We start from the raw sequence: 17,680 nt of genomic DNA, 5'->3' as shown, positions 1-17,680 counted from the left end.
CAGTGTGAGTGTTGAGGTTTTTCCTCACAATGCTTCGTGGACTCACCCTTTACATGTAACGATACCAACAAACTATGTTTGTGTGCAGACGTGTGTGATCACTGTCTCTGCATCTTTTCTCCTCTGTCACTCTGGCATTGTGTCATCTTTCATAGTAGAGGTAGACTAACCACGAGTCAGATGGTTTGACAGTTTACAAGAAGACAGCTCTCCTTTTCTCTCTAAATAGATGTCTCTCTTTTCAAATAATGGAGGGAGTCGTTCTCCGTCTCCGTTGACTTCCTTCGGAGCAGCAGATGTCCTTCAGACACAGCCAGGCTGCATTTGAAAATCTTTCCACCCAACACAGTCATGGAATCGTCACGCTGATTTGGGTTAAGTTTAATGTCAAATTGTCACTTTGACTGACAAAAATGAGTCCTTGGTCTGTGTCTGTTCTGCTCTAACATGGCTTCAGGTTGCAGAGGTCCAGTTCCTGAGGCTTCCTCCTTCCAGAGCAGTGGTCTCTGGGTAGGTTCAGACCATTCTCGGCCATGCAGCGCACTGGCCGCCTTTTAAAGCCCCTTCCACAGGACTTGGAGCAGTGAGACCAAGTCCCTACATCCCACATGGGACATGGATCCCCACATGCTCTCACTGCTACAGGCCTGTCAGCACTGTCACAGTCCACCGCAGGACGCCCCTCCATGCTCTGGCACTGCACCAGCCTCTTCTGCAGTCCATTCCCACAAGTCACTGTGCACGAATCCCAGCTTACTGTCACCCAGTGACTGACTGGCCTCTTACCCATCATCTGCTTCTTAGCTTCGACCCTATTACTGTCGGCCAAGACGCTGTTCTGTGCTGTGTGACTTCTCTCCTCTTTCCGCAGTGTCTTCTCTTCCTTGGTCTCCTTGGCGATGTAGAAGGAGTAACGCACCCTGGGAGGAGTCATCTTCCCCACAGAGAGCACCTCCACAGTCAGAGGCTCCTGCAGGGGTCTGGTGGCCTGAAGGATCTCCACTGATGTGGAGGTGCCACTATATCGCAGTAAGCTGCCCCTCACCAGCAGGTCGCGCTCCACAGCTGATACCACATAGTTGCCGTTCAGCAGGTACTTGCCGTGGCGATTCTTTACCGCTAAGTAGTTTTCATCACTGACCATTCCTCGATAGCCACGCTGACGGACGTCAATATTGGAAGCTCCAACAGGCAGCGTCACCACAAAGTTGTAGCCATGACTGAAAAGGAAGTGTGGAGATGAATAACATTAACAGTGCTGAGTAGCTGTTGGTGAGAAAGAAAAGAAGTGAGACTAAAAGAAATTCTACATGATAATGGATCACAGTGACAATCCTTGTTTACTTGTTCTTACATAGAAAATCTCAAATATTAATATCAATTTCATATATTTGTTTGTTGTAGAGAGAGAAAATACATAGTCCAATAACTCTAAATTGGTCTTTTCTATTTTTTACTTTTACACATTTTAACTTAGCTAGGCTAGCTGTTTCTTTCTCCTTCCAGTTTTTGAGCTAAGCTAGGCTAAGGGCCCAATCCCAATAGTACCCATGTCCCTACCACTGAGCCAAACCTCTCCGTTCTGTGCGTTTACACCGCGGGGTGTCGTGATTCTTGTTGTGATAGAGGGGTAGGACAAAGTGTCATTTCAATGTATTTTGGTCTTTTTCTTTATCACAATAGAAGAGTTTCCAATAGTTTGCTCATGTCTCTAGCCCAAAATTTAAGTTATACTGGCAAGGTAGGAGCGCTGAATGCTGGCCTGTATGATGATGGCCTATAAAGCACTACTAGAGTCCAGGTAATGAAGCAGTGTGCTTTGTTATTTGTTGACTTGATTGATGGTGTGAATTAGTGAATGAACTGCGAGCGTCCATGCTTTTCTACATCCATCAGATAAAAGTCAAATGGCATTGTGATAACACCAGGATGTAATGTCCGGTACATAAACACTGTTGAGGACAACTGATGATGTATGAGGGTCTTGAAGGGTTGTTACATTTGGGGGAGATTTCAAACGGCCTCTCAACACTTTACAGTGCCATGTTAAAGGGCTACGCTCCTTCTCCATTGGTTTTGTGTGTAGGCAAGGTACGATGGCTCCAGAGATACTACTTTGGGAACTTTGTGAACCCAAGTTGGCTTTTGGATGTAACACTATAGCGCGGTACATTTTGTGCTACTCACATAGGTTTGGTGAACATTCCTGAGACCTTCTTGCAGCCCTGGTTGTCCCCACCACACACACCGCACTTGTCAAACTTCCTGTTGGAGTCCAGCTTGCCATCACAGCCTGCCTTAATGCATTTTCCTTGAACACATACAGCTGAGGTGTCAGGAGAGCAGGGCGTCCCATCCACAACCTGCAGGGTTTGAGACATCACATCATGCGATCTTTAGATGGATCATATGTCAGTGGGAACAAAGGAGAGAATGAAAGAGCTGGACAGAAATGTTTGCCACATAAATGGTCTATCATGTTTGCATGCTTCATTCTTCTGACTTAACGAACATGAACCAAAGAGATACATAAATAGAAAGTCAAAAGTAGCAACCGTGTACAGTGTCCTTTAGTGTAAACAAGGTGTTGGCTTGGATTGCAGCTACACACTTATTTCCTTGGTGGTTGCATAAATAGTTGCTGACAAGCCACAGCTGTGAGGTGATACTTTCCCTGCATGTTTAACTTCCTCACCACTCCATCTATCTGCAGCCGCTCTCATCAGTGCCACTAACACATCCACTCTCACTGCTCTGCTGTTGATGGAAATGGCTGTTACTTCTTGCACTGTGGATGAGTTCACAACCATTGTGAACCGAGAGACGCTCAATATTTCTGCCTAAATGTTTTTCACTACACCTCCCATGAGGTTTTGACTCATGATGAGGTGTTCAATGTCAAGACATTCAGACTGCATTAGCAAGTACAATAGTTGATAACCATTAAGCTCAGACAGATCTTAGTGTGGCTGGTTTTTATTCAAGCAGCATAATAAAAGCTGACAGCATTGCTCTATGCACCATCAACAGGCTGCACCACATCTAGCAATTATCAGGCTCACATCAGCCTCCAGATGGTTGGGTAATTATCATTTGCTGGTAATGTGAATGCAGTCAATATGTCATTTGGCCCAAACTTTTCAGAGCTCATTGGAGTTTCTCTACTTTATTAACACAGCGTACCCACAGGGCTGTCTCATAAATATAATTTGTGGTGTCTAACTAATGATTTTTTTCAGTTATTAGAAAAAGTGAGCAGTTGATGAAACAGATACAATCAGATGGTAGGTTTGCAATGAGGAATGGTTGAGTGCACACAGCAAATTGGTTACATACCTTTGGAGCGAGGACATAGAAGTATCCAGTCCCGTTGGCACGGCAGATGAGCTTGCATTTGTCTTTGGGAGAGATGCCAGAGTACTTGGGAACCCAAACCACAGACGAACCCAGTCTGTTGGTGTTTAGGTTTAAGCCATTGAATGCCTCACACTGCTCCTCACGGAAACTCTTACCTGGAGATGGAAAAGCAGCCCTTAGAATAGATTGACAACTACTGTACTCCTACACTGTCGAGCTCGTAATTGACCGCTCACTAAGCCTCAGCACTCTTGGTCACTGTTGCTTAACCCATCGGCTTTCTGTTCTTGGATGGCACATATGCGTTTACAATGATAATAGTAATTTTTAAAATAAAGGGTCATCAATTTCAGGTAGACCAAAAGGATATTAGCCAAATAGTGGCCAAAATTGAGTTATGGGTGGCTGGGCTCAGCATTAGAAACAGGGTGAGGAGCACGGACATCTGGAGAGAGCTCTGAGTAGTGCCCCTGTCCTTTGTCCTTGCCACCCAGCCCTGGATAGACTGAACAATGGATGGATGAATAGAAGCTCCTCATATCTGGCCAAATGACAACTATTGCTGACAGATCTTATTCACTGGCTAGTGACTTTCTTCAGTTGACTAATATTAAAATAGGAACCCTTGAAGGGAATCTTCATTGTAAATTTGCTGGCTCCTTAGTTTAGCCTATATGCTGTGTATGTTTTACTTTTTACATGACAAGAGAAAAGGCTTACAGCATAAGCAATGTGTCAACCGGACCCGCTAACAATTGGGCTTACACATTAAGGTGGATGAACACTCTTTAATCCATTGCTTACATTGTTGGTCACTTGTCACTGTGTTTTAATCGGCTTAAAATAAAGAAACTACCCTCTATACTCAATACCTATACATATATCAAATATTGCTCTTACTACAACTCCATGTGCACTGCTTCAATGTGCTGATGCGGCCAAAGCTTAAAGGCTGTGCTAAAGTATTGTTGGACAATTGCTGTTGAGGGAAAGGTTCAGGGAATGGTCAATGACAGCTCTTAACACGTGTCGACCTGGGTGAACGTTCTCAATCAGATGTGTGTACCTGATTCAGGACAAGGGTTGAGGTTACAGGAGCGATATTTGATGCGAAGGCCGTAGCAGAATTTGCCTCCATTCTCAGGGACAGGGTTGTCACACTCTCTCTTGGCCAGCTGAACTCCTCCACCACAACTTCTGGAACAGTCTCCAAAAGCACCCCACTTCCCCCACCGCCCATCCACCTGGGACAAAAGAAAAACAGGCACATTGGTATATCAATCTGTAATAGAAAAAATGACCAGGCAGGACAGGACAGTGCTTTCTGTCTCTCACCTTGATGTCTATGGTGCTGTTCTTTTCAGTGCAGGCTCCTCGGTAGCAAACCTTGCCATTGCTGCAGCTGGTACCGTCCGCCCAAGGGAAGTGTCGGGTTTGGCAGACCAGCTGGCCGCGGGCCTTCCCGGTGCACCACAGCTTGGAGCAGGGCTGCATGTATGGGCAGGGCTTGGAGCCGGGGCCGAAGGCGAGCTCACACTGGCGATGCAGACTGTAGCTTGAACCAGGCAGGTTGTCTGAGAGAGACAGCTGCCTTTGAGGCTGGTCCAGCAGACAGTCTCCTACAGAAATAAACCAACACCACTGCAGACAGTCAGACTGATGCTGCATTGACTAATATGGATATTATAATCAAGGTGACTATATGACTAGACGTGTGCAAGTGTTCAGACATTCTTTCATTTGAGTGTAGTTTTCTGTCGTCCTCAGCTGCTGCTGATCAGCCTTTTAAACACTGAAAACATGAAGCTGCACTAATTTATATTTTTATTTTTGTATTTTCAATTCACAATGGAAGGTGCTTGACGAACCCACCAGCCCAAACAGGAGCGTTTTGGTATCTTTATGCTACCTGTCCAGCACCAAACAGCAGACGGACAACATTGGTAACTACCTGGTGAACATGTAGCAGCTAAAGAGCAAAATACTTCCCTCAGGTCTTGCTGGAGAACAAATCATACATTGGCTTTAGTAAAGCTGAAAGTTGAACTCATCTGTATGATGTGGACAGAACACAACTCTAAATGAACAACAACTGTTGTTGTATGTCTGCTGGATGTGTAACAGCTAACACATTTAACACCCTCTCAACATAATAAGGTTTGTCATATGTCAGTGTTTGTATGCAACTTGTTGCTTTGCAGAAGTGGCCAAAAAAATAATTAATACGGCTTTAAAGGTGTAATTTCTAAGAAATGGCCAGAAGGGTAGAGGTAAGGTAGCTCCAAAACTATAAGGGCTAAATAACTGCTAACAGCTGCTCACCGTACCGTTTGCTGCAGCTTTCTTTGGCTGTAGTGACCAGCTGCCGTTAGTAAGTAGCTCAGGTAGACGTGGAGCTAAGTGGCCCTGTTGGCTGAAGGTACACTGCCTGGATTACAACATCGAATCTCAGGGGGAGCCACGGCGGGCATCGGGGCTCTGCTCAACTGGGCTCAGCCACCTCTACAAAACAAAGCTGCACACCAGACTGTGACTAGACAGAGTCACGCCGAGGCCAATTTGAAGACAGACAGACTCGCCCCGTGTGGAGAAGCAGCGTGTAGTAGCGACAGGGAAGCAGAACATTGTACTGCTAAACGGGGGAGCGTACCTATGTTCCCCGGGTCCTATGTTCCCCACTGTTGCCGGGGAACATAGGACCTTTTTTCTAAGAAAGGGTCCTATGTAACTAACCATAACCCTAACCCTTTTGGGGGAAAGCGGGGAACATAGGACCCTTTTTCTAAAAATGGGTCTTATGTTCCCCGGTCACATACACAGCGGGGAACATAGGACCCTTTGGGTGAACAGCGGGGAACATGGGACCCTTTTTTTAGAAAAAGGGTCCTATGTTCCCCCGTCACATACAAAGCGGGGAACATAGGACCCGGGGAACATAGGGATGATCCCGCTAAACGGTACTGACAGCAAGATTTATTTTAGCACACCTAAAAAAATATATTTCTGTTTAAGTCTACGCTATACTTTGAATATTTTTGGTGCTTTATGTTGTCGTCAGACTGCCCTTTCCTTTGGCACAACATTCTCTCAACCGTACAACATCTGTATTCCTACACACAAGCACAGCTGTGGCTGCTGTGCACTGTATTACTGATCAGCTGTTTGGGTCGGACTTTCAGCGGCTGTCTGACGGCAGTGTAAAGCGCCAAAAATGTTCAAAATATAGCACTTAAACGGATATATATATATATTGAGTTGTGCCTTCTTTTAGGTGGCTAAAATACGTCTTGCTGTCGGTGCTGTTTAGCAGTACAACGCTCTGCTTCCCTGTCGGTGCTACACGCTGCTTCTCCACACAGAGGGAGAGCTGACAGTGACTAGAGATAAGTACCTCATACAACCCAACATATGACCCCAACTATCACTTTAAGCTCATCTTAGTTCAGTAAATGAGAGAAACTTGAAGTCAGACGGTGCACGGTTGTATTTTTCTGTTTAGTTAGGAAAATAGGTGTCAAAATATTTCCTTTCGTGACATTTTGTGAGTTTATTTTGTTGACTTATTAGACTAAGTAGTGAACTGGCTGTTTTTGTAAAAAGCGGTATTAGCGAACTGCACAGGCCGGGGCCAACTGGTTAGCATGCTAACTTCAGTAGACATCTCTGCAACACAGAACATCAGTGCTGTTGTTTCTCTGTTGATAATGTTAGGTCATCTTTTCAATGTTTCTTGCAAAATTTCTGGCCATGTCTCACATATTGTCCTCTAAGGACCAATGAAAAATCTCAAACAAACAAATAAAATCCGTACTTCTGAGTAATTTTGTGATCAATTGACTGATGTGGTGAAAATAGTACTTTTTGTGGCTAACCAAAGATTTCTTTCACCTGCATACAGTCCTTGACATTGTGATTCATAGGTCCACAAATTAATGAAGAGAATATGAAAGAGTGAAATTAACTTTTGTTATTTTCAATGGAGAGGAACATTTTACTGGATCAACCTTTAAATGTCCCTGACTATCAATTTTGCCCTTTAACCCTTGTGAAGTCTCAATTGAATTTTAAACCAAAAGTTTATTTTGCATGACAACACAACCTGTCATTCATTACAAACTTATTGAATATCTGGCTTATCCTTCTTCATAGTGCAAAAAGAATGCACACCAACTTTTTTTACAACACACCTGTCATAACTTCTTTCTTCACTATGGAAGAGATTGATGATCACTATTCTTATTGCTATAATCGTTCGGAAGATATACAAAAAAATCATAAAAAGCCCATTTTCAGAGATGGAGCCATCACAAAAACGCCACGTGGCAGCCATAACTGAATTATGTATTTTGCATCATATCACCTGAACCAAACATGATAACACAGAAAAGGTGATGTCTACCCTGATGTTTTAAAGGTCAATGATTACAGTGATACCATATACTACATCATAAACTGTTCAGGTGAACACTTAATGTTGAATTCTGTTACATTGTGAGAAGGAAAATAGAGACCATCTTGCAGTGGGAATACACCAGTTACCATTCCATTACCATGTTGACCCCTCTAAACTGGAGCTGTGTTGGATGGTGGAGGGTTTTAAATAGGTGTCTCCTCCCTCAGTGTCTCATTGATTTAGGTCCATGACATCTTTGGGGGGCTCAACAACGCCCCTGGTGCTACCCTCAGACTCCACCAATCAATGATGTTGTTAATATGATAATAGTAAAACAAATTTTACTTTAACTTACTGTTCATACTTGTTACATGTGAGCCTACAGCTGCAGCTAACTGATTTGGTTGCTCAGTAATAGTAATTTTGTTGAGAAAGCTGAAGTCATCAACATTCCTGATCACATACTTGTCTAGAAGGAAGAGGGCCGGTTCAGGATCAGATCAGAATCCTTTCAAATCCTGCAACTTTTTCACAAACAACTAGAGACCATCCTATGATAGGATCACACCAGAACAAGGAGTGTACAACATTAAACCTGGTATAGTTCACTTGTTCTCTAATGTCATCTGTTCCACCGCACCATTCATGTCACAGCAGGTGTGATCCCGCTGCAAGACAGTCTCCAGTTTTACCAAACCTCACTTTTATCTCAACAACACACCTTCAAGAGTCAAGTTGCTAAGGTCATATTGGGGGGCAGTGGTAGCCTAATCCATGGACCAGCAGCACTTGCCCCTCCCCCATCATCACCACTGAGGTGCCCTTGAGCAAGGCCCTTAACCCCAACTACTACAGTGGCTGGCAGATCAGACTGTGGTTGTACGGAGGAGCTTTCAGGTGTGAATGTGATCAGAGCGTTCCTGAACAAGAGAGCATTGCTCTCAGTGAAACTGCCTGAAATAAATTAAGGTTAAAATATATATATATATATATTGAATACTGTTCTACTCTTTACAGTCACTGTGTTAACAGGGTTAATGAATAAAAGGATTAAGCTTTAAAAATCTTCACAACATGCATGCAACTGACATGATATTAAGTCTCACCCAGGTTCTCAGATACTGTCATTTCCTTCTCATAATGTCGCTGAATTCAGCATTAACTGTCCACCTGAAACGTTTATGATGTTGCATATCATTGTAATCCTTGGCCATCAAACATCAGGGTAGACATCACCATCTCTATGTTATCATGTTGGCTTCAGGAGATATGATGCAAAATACAAACTTTTATGCATAGCAAAGGGTGCTCAGGTGAGTTCATGTAAAATCATGACTGAAGGTTGTACCACCCTGTAACCTTTATATTATTATAGCAATAATGAAATGTTCAGAAAACACACAGAAAAATATCGTTATCGCAAAACATGTTTGCACAGTATGATCACAGACAGATAATATTTGGACATTAAATAATGCATGATCTTGAAACTGCTGGTACTGTTTGTTCAGTCCCTCTGGCTTCAGTCTGGACAACAGCAGCTCTGTGAGACAGTGCAGGCACCGGATCATGTTTAGATTCAGCAAATGACTCATGCAGAAAAGACGGTCGTGATAGCTTCGGAGCGTTAAACTTAGTCAACGCTCATTTGCTTGTTGCAGTAAGTGGACTGGTCGGGGGGAGGTAATAAACTGGTGTGTTTAATTCTGTCTATTACACAGAATCCACTTACAGTCACTTACTGGAGTTTACACAGAGACAGAAAAAGACTTGGCATAAATGAGCGACTGAGGAGAAAAAGCTGCATGATATATTAATACACTTATGAATGTTACATTGAATGTAGAAGTGGAAAGTGTATATCAGCAGCATACATGAATCACATGTAGGAAATAATAGATCCTCAGATTTTTCCAGGTTTAATAATTGTTGCACTCACTGGTCACTGGTTGTTGCACACTGACTGGATTCTGATCACATGAAAGTTCATTTTTACCTTGTTGGCAGCTGGATTCATGAGATCACCTGATTGTGTGATCTAACAAATCCATCTTGCCAGGCTTCAAGCTCATTTAGCAGAAGTTTAAATGCTTTAGAATTATTTCATCATTTCAACATTTTACCATGAACTTGTCTCCGAACGAAAATATGGGTCAAGGTTTTTTTTTTCAACATGTTTACTATGAGATGGCAACTGCTGCACACGTGTCAATCACATGGTTGACATATTGTGGCCTTGATGTTGCTAACATGTTGCCTGTTTACGCATCCAGCAGACACACAGCAACATTAGCATTAATCTGAAATGATGTTTTTGACCACCTGTAAATTATAAATCTCATTCACAGTCTGTTTTCATCATCATCAACATTCAAGGGGAAAAGCTTTTTCTTTAGCTGCTGAACGCTCCAACATGTTCAGGAGCTGATCATGACTCTGTCTGTCTGGTGCTGAACAGGTCGTTTGTGGGTTTATCAGAGCTGTAGAGCTGAGGGAAACAGTCAGGTCTTTTCATTATTACTAGTGATCCATTTCACATTACACACGGGGACTTAACCTACTGTGCAGCTTTAAGTCCTCCTTTCTTGTTGATTGATCAACTTAGACATCATGTCAGTCGTGTTGATATTTTGCTGGTAGAAGGTTTTATCCTCCTGCCGTTGACTTGCGCTGTTTTATTTCATGTGAAGTGCGCTGCCTTAAGATATTAGCACATTATGGCTTTTTTATTCCATGACCCCAATTTGTAAGAATTATTGTAGAAAAAGACACTCAATAATTATATAATAATAACACTTAAAATGTCTGTTTCATCTAATAATGTGTTTTTTTTCTTTGGGCTTACATCCACCAGGATAAACCATACATTAAACCAAAACCTTGTATTATAATAATACTATAATATATGGCATGTGTGAATGTTTTATGACTTCCAAGTTGAAGCTGAAATTGAAATGACAAATTTAACCATGACCAAATAGAGTCCTGGTCTGTTTCTTGTGGGTCCAGTTAGATTTGAACCAGCTGAGGGCTTGAAGCCTGGACAGAATTTGTTAGTCCAGAGACACAGACAGGAAGTGTTTACTAACCGTGACCTCTGTCCAGGAACTCAGTAATGATGGCCGCGCTGCACACGGACCAGGGCCTGCTCCTGTCGATCTGAATCAGTGTGGGAGACATCATGTGGTTGTCCTTTAGCTTCCCAAATACCTCCTCACATGCTTTCACATTGTCGTGGGGCATGTTGAAGACGTGGCCTGAGGGATGGAGGGTGGGAAGAGAGGCAGAAGGTCAAGTATTTGTTAGAGTCAAGTTATTCTGTTTTCAGTGTCCCACGATTTAAAGCACGTTAAGCAGTAAGTAATACAGCAAAGTTTCTGTGGTGATGACAGTCAAATATGGGAATACTAGCACAAAGGGAAACTTTTTACCAGACACCAGCACATGTATGTATAAGGCAAAGAGAACTCAACTTGGACTGATTTGAACATGATGTCATAGCAGACAGGAATGCAGTTATGCATGGGAATATTCAGCGTGGCATATATCCTGGTTCTGAACCGGCCAACAGGGGAATTTATTTCCCATGGAAATCATTTTATTCCCCAAATATGAACATGTGGTACTTTCCAATAGAAAAAAAAACATAAACTGTGTTTCAGCACATTAAATCATGAGACTTAATTACTTCACATATATGAGCACAGTGTAAACCGATGCCTCTCTTGGGGGCTCAGGAGTTTGTTGTGCATCTGGTCTCAGGCATGACTCTTGCTTTGTTTAAAGCCCTCTCAACCCCTGATTATTGCAAATGTGAGAAAAAAACTGTCACTTGTATTGTTGATAGGATTAGCCTTATTAGCTAGAGAGATTTAAGAGTATGTCAAACTGCAATATACGCAGTGTAATGCCACGAAGGATTAGCAGTTCTCAATTCCAGATCCTTTTCCATTTTCACCTTCCATATCAAAACAGGTCATTCAAGGCTGCAGTAAGGAGATTTGTTTTTTTGTGAAAGAATAATTTTGCAAATTATGCTTGTTAGCTTTGGTAAACTTAGCTTAGCACAAAGACTCAAACAGCTGTAAACTGCTAGCTTGCATCACAGACTAGCTGGATTGTAGTATAATGTTATCATGAGATAGAATTCAACTGAACTTCTGATTTTTCAACTTGTTATCTCTCACTCTCCATCTGCAGCTGCCAGCGTTGTGCAGCTGTGATGTTGAACATGGATCTCTCTCTACACAGAGACCAGCTGGTTTTGATTGAGCCCATCTAATGAGGGGCTGATTTGCAAACAGAACATCAGGTGAATGTACTGAAATAGCTGGTAGGACTGAACCCCAGCAGTGCTCTGGGACCACGACTGAAAACCACAGCCATATAGATCATCAGGAAAGTTGCAAAGCCCTCCGGCCAGGCCAGCTTCCACTCTGATTATGCATGTATACATCTGTCAAAGCTTCCTGCAGCATTCCTTTGACATTTTAAGCTCAGGTTATATGCAGCTCTTGCCCTGAGCACATCTCACTCCGAGGCCAAATGCACATTAACGTAAATCTGCAACGCATAACGTAAGTGTTCAGACCCTTCTGATGAACAATGTTCCTCACAATTTTATAAATAACGGGCCAACTTTCTCACCAAGTTCGTGGGCAGTTGTGAAAGCCGAGGGCAGGCCATCATCTTCGATGACAGAGCAGCTCCTCTTCGGGTCGCACATGGTCCCAACGTCAGCCATCCCCAGTGTATCACAGGTTGTAGCCCCGCAGAGATCCTGTGACACAGAGACACAAGTGTTAACTGTGAAGTCTTTCTCTTTATTCTCATGGGAAGCTTGAAAAATCTGATAGGACTCAGGCCATGTTCCAAACATGTTTTGTATGGCTGTGCCGCGAGCTACAGAATGATCAGACCGTGAAGAGCACTAATACAAAGCACATGGGACTATGGTTTGCTTATTGCTGCTCTGTTCTTAAAACATACTGAAGCAGAGGGTCAGGGGAGATAGGCCACCACAGATTTCCTCATGGTGTTTAGTTAAAGATGTAAGAAGAGAGTTCAGGAGGACTAGATGAGGCCCACCTGTGGCACACAGCCCAGGGTAAAGTAAAACCAAGACAGTCTTGACATGTTTACCACTAACTCTCTAGCTATCTCTCCATCTCTCTGCAGGGTTGACTGGCAGAATCAGAACACCACATTTCCCTCAAATAAATATCTTCGTCAGTTTTGTGTCATGACTGTAGGATTATCTTTTCAATCATGCTAGCAGCAGAGTATAAACCCAAATCACTGAATTTCCCATTAATTCACTCCACCGACCTTTAACAAAATCCATATCCACGAGTTTCCTGTTGAGGTTACTGGGGAAACGATTATGGGTGATACTTCCGGTGCTCGTCAGAACCAGTGTTATTAACAAACTGATGCACCGGCAGCACTTTCAATAAAGAATAGTGTTTTCACTCTATGAAGTTGCTAACCTAGATCATCACGAATTAATGAAATGCCGTACCGATCGGTCTAAAAAAGAGGATTGTCGTCCTCTTACCATGGGAAACACTGGTTCCAGTTAGGTGACAAAATGCTGAAAATTCATATAAAGATTTGTCACTGTTAAACGCTCTACTCCCCTGAGCCTTCCTCTAGTGCCACCATGAGGTAAAGGAATGAGGAAATGTCTTGACATCTGTTGGTTGGACTGCCATGAAATTTAGTGCAGACACTGGTGTTCCCTTCAGGATAAATCAGACATGTGACTCAAGTCTAAAGCAAGTCCCAAGTCTTTTTTTCTTGGGTAAGTTGAGTCAAATCACAGGTTGTTTCAAGTCCTAAGTGACTGGAATCAACTTGAGTCCAAGTCACAATGACTCGAGTCCTGTGGTGATACTGTAACTTATGTCTAGCACCACCATCAGCCTCAACTGTAGTTTGTGTTTTTTGCTAATTAGCAAATGTTAGCATGCTAACATGCTAATATAAGATAAAAACATGGTGAACATCATACCTGCTTAACAGCAGCACCACATGTTAATATGTCATTTTGAGCATGTTAGTATGCTGGCATTAGCATCTCCCTCAGGAGCTATTCATTATTAATGGAAATGGCTGACTCAGCAGGAAGATGGTTGCTTTGTTCTGTCTCAAGGCTGACAGGAGAAGTTACATCTGTTGAAAATGTGTTTCATCTCTGTTTCAATATTTCTGGTCAGGACTTATGATAATATATTTAATCAACATGACTTCCCTGTGCTTTTGTAGTGTTCAAAGTAAATATGAACACATAGTAGATGATGAACTTGTTAACCCTGGCTTACAGCAATGCCAGAAGCACCCTCTGCCAGCCATGTGCACACCACACCACTTGCTCTCCGTAACCTGTTACAAGTTTTTTCCCTCCTGAGCAGCTGCACTTATTGTGCCCTACAAGGACAGCAACACCGGACCTGGACCTTCTGACATATGATGGCCCTCAGTGTAAATAAGGGATCTTTCCCAGCACTGGGGTGATTCTTCACATTCATTCTTCACTTGTTTTGATCTTGAAGTGTTTTTGTATGTTGCTATGCAGTAAAGGAGACAGGCCGTGTATCAAATGGACCAGCCTGAGCCAAACAGGACCTAATGGAAAGCAGACCAGCACCGACGAGCAGACATCAGAGAGGGAGAGACAGAGAGAAGTTAGTGACTGTGGAGAAGGATTCACTAGTTCGTGGTCACAGCTCTGGTGGCCACATGGGATTATCTGACAGCTGTGATCAGGCTGAATGCTTCAGATATTGCCAATTTATAGTCATCAGTTTGAATGAATGAAGAAGGAATCTGGATTCTGATCAGATTCTATTAAAGTATTCTGATTGTTATGAAGGTGCCTTATTGGCAGATAGTGACCCAGTTCTTATTCTGCAGAGGCAGACGGAGGTGAGGTCTTTCATGGAAACAACTGGCTCAGAGGCTCTTTTCCAGTGACTCACTGAACTAAATGAAGGAGACTTGCAGAAGTGTGTAGTTGATAGGCCGGACCAACACACATGTTCACACAGGATTACTGAGTGAGCACACAGGGCACAGGCCTCTGTGTGAAGTGACAGCTAATATTTCAGATGATTACGAAGACACACAAAACAAACCCAAAGATGCAAAGTATCAACAAAGAGACACATAATGAGTACATCTGGAGAGATTGGAACAAAAACAAAGAGACTGTAAAGTGATGACAAGAGTGTGTATCACTGAGATTCTGAGATTTCTGTTTCACTGCAAAGTTTTACTGAAAGAGAAGTCATTATACAACTCTGTCTGGTTGTCTTTCTGATATGAAGAAGGGACAGGGGGCTTTTACATGTCTGTGCTCAAGGCCAGGGGCCCATTGTCGCAGGATCTACTCATGCACAAGTATGAGTGCAACGTTTTCTATTTTATTGTTTGTGCAGCCAATGTGATGCATTGTACCTGAACTTGATGCAGCTCACTCCTCCCCTGCTTACCTGTTTGGTGAACAGGACGGCAGTGTCCCAGTACTCTGGGTGCTTGTCATTGTGTTTATTCAACTTCTTCTGCCAGGAGCAGAAGTTGCGCAGAGTCAGAGCTGCATTACTGGAAACCTTCGGCCCCTTGTCAGCTTCATTTATCACCATGAAGCCCACCACCACTACGTTTATTGAGTTGAGAATGCTGGGGTGCTTGTAAAGCCTGGCTGCTACTGACATGAGGGTCAGGAGGTAATGCTTCAGGTCATCCCCGTGAAATTTAGCCATAGATTCATCTGCTACCACCAGCACCTCCACAAATCTGGGGATGGAGGCAAACCTCTTGGACCTCCCCAAGGTCTTCAACACAGTTTCAGTTAAGCCATCAATCTCCAGCTCGCCCATGTGCTTGTATTTCTCCAGGGAAATGTTGAAGTTGGTGTCAGGTGTGACTCCACACCTGCTGGTGGAGTTGCCGCCAGAGTGCGCAGCGCGTCCCCGGCGGCGGATGACATGCGTCCTGTCGAAAGACTGAATGTATCCAGACGCGGCTGCTGCGTCTTCTGTCCTGCTTTGGCTGATAAAATACTCCATGCCATTGAAGGAGAAGCCTCCGTGGAGACCTTTACACAGGCTGAGCGCAGCGAAGGAGTCCGGATCCGCGTTGACATCCCCGGAGTAGAAGCATTCCCTGAGGTCAGCGGTGGCCGAGCCGTTGGATGCTGAGGAGCCGCTCTCAGGCGGCAAGCTGCCCGGTGCGAGGAAACTAGAATCCGGCGTGAGGTGGAGGTAAAATTCCTGTTTGAATGCACTTAGTCTAAAAACAATCAGTCTTTCATTCATGTGCTCCGCACGCCGGTGCACATGCTTTTCATGCTTTTGATGATCCACGCGAACAGGTATGCAGAAGTCTACCTCCATGCAGTATGTCAGTTTGGAATAAAGCATGAATTTGGTAAAGATAATCAGAGAACTAATGAGTATCGCCATCTCTGCTCCGGCTCTGAAAAGTCCACTCAGTAATTCAGCTGTTCAGCCCAAGAAGTTGTGCGCAATGGCACGAAGCGCCGCTTGTGCGTCCTCGGAAAACTAAGCACCCGCACTGCCCACCAGCTTCATTCCCATCTTGCACCTTTTCCACTCTGGCCACCAACTTCTCTGAGCTGCTGAGCTTTAAAGTCGCGCATACACACCGACGATCACTTTCAAGTGAGATCTGGGTATGTGCGCAAGAGAGAGCTCATTGGTCATGCGTCTTGGTTTGTGCTGCAGACCGCAGCCACTTGTAACTCTCCAAATATTATTGTTGCTGTACAGCATGTGTGACAGGAGCAGGAGCATCACCCCCTCCCACCGGCCGCACTCACTGCGAACAGGGAGCAAACACACAAGAGACAAAAGCAGACACACAAAGACACAAAGCTTTAAACGAGTGCACATGCACCATAACTCCAAACTGATAACCTGATGATGTAACATTGTATTTATTTATTTATCTATCTATCTATCTATCTATCTATCTATCTATCTATCTACCTATCTATCCAGAAAGTTCCTTTGAGATTCTCCACAATTTACCCAAAGATCTCATGTGATTTCTTTTTCTTTTTCCTTAAAAAAAATGTGTAAAGAACAAACAACAATACAGATGAATAAGTTGAATGAATAAAGAAAAACACTAAACGTCATCAGATGGGTAACACCTATGTTAGAATAAATACATGATCTTTCTTCATGCTTCAGAGAAAGTGTGAAGACAAATGCAAAGTGAACTGCGGGCAAAGAGCGACACCTGTTTGTCTCTGAGCTCCGGTGGAGCTTCAGTGCGCCAAACCGCCTGAGCAGCTTTATTGTACTGCGGCGCCATCTAGCGGTCAGAGAGTCAAACTGCACCTCCAGGATCATTTTAAGATGCTGGCGTTCTCCTGCAGACAGTCTCACTCTGGTGATTTACAAGGGGCCTGGCCGAACATGTGTCGTATTACAGCAGAAAACAAAGCATCGTGAATAAACTGCTTCTCTACGCAGCATGGCGGTGGGAGGAGATGCATGGGTACCAAGTAAAAGCCTTTTTTTAAATTCAAACACTGGGGTCCTTGTTTTAACATTTGAAGAAAATGAAATAGGTTTCTTTGAGTCATTGCTTCATTACACGCACAGTAAATGTATTAAAATCGTTCTTTATGTAAAGAACTCTGAGGAAAAACATGTTTCTTTCTGATAAAGATTGTTTTCTAAATCTTAATATTCAAAATAGTTTCTCTGCAGAAGAGTTATGGTGCAAACACACATGATTAAATAATAGTATTCCTTCTGTAGCTGCACTGATGTGATGAAACCTCCCCAGTGTTGAAGGTGGCGGTCAGCGCCAAGCGCACTCAGCGCCTCTCTCTGTCCAGCGGTGATCTTTTGTGCGGGGATAAAGCAGCCCGGCCTTGTGGGGGCTCCGGACTCT

At 43.5% G+C, this 17,680-nt stretch overlaps 1 protein-coding gene across 1 annotated transcript; it reads right to left on the bottom strand.

Annotated features, from left to right (window-relative positions):
- Positions 1-442: 442 nt before the first annotated feature.
- On the bottom strand, positions 443-16,215 carry LOC141014910 (A disintegrin and metalloproteinase with thrombospondin motifs 15-like). The gene is made up of 8 exons (XM_073488852.1): positions 15,244-16,215; positions 12,398-12,530; positions 10,840-11,007; positions 4,693-4,976; positions 4,424-4,601; positions 3,337-3,512; positions 2,188-2,363; positions 443-1,220 (listed from the first exon to the last, which is right to left on the bottom strand). The coding sequence occupies exons 1-8, from the start codon at positions 16,213-16,215 to the stop codon at positions 443-445; spliced, it is 2,865 nt and encodes a 954-aa protein (XP_073344953.1).
- Between the last annotated feature and the right edge of the window lie 1,465 nt (positions 16,216-17,680).

The sequence above is a fragment of the Pagrus major genome, chromosome 2 (assembly GCF_040436345.1).
Source record: "Pagrus major chromosome 2, Pma_NU_1.0".
Taxonomy (NCBI): Eukaryota; Metazoa; Chordata; class Actinopteri; order Spariformes; family Sparidae; genus Pagrus; species Pagrus major.
The sequence above is the reverse complement of the archived record's forward strand: the minus strand, read 5'-3'. Positions and strand labels throughout refer to the sequence as shown.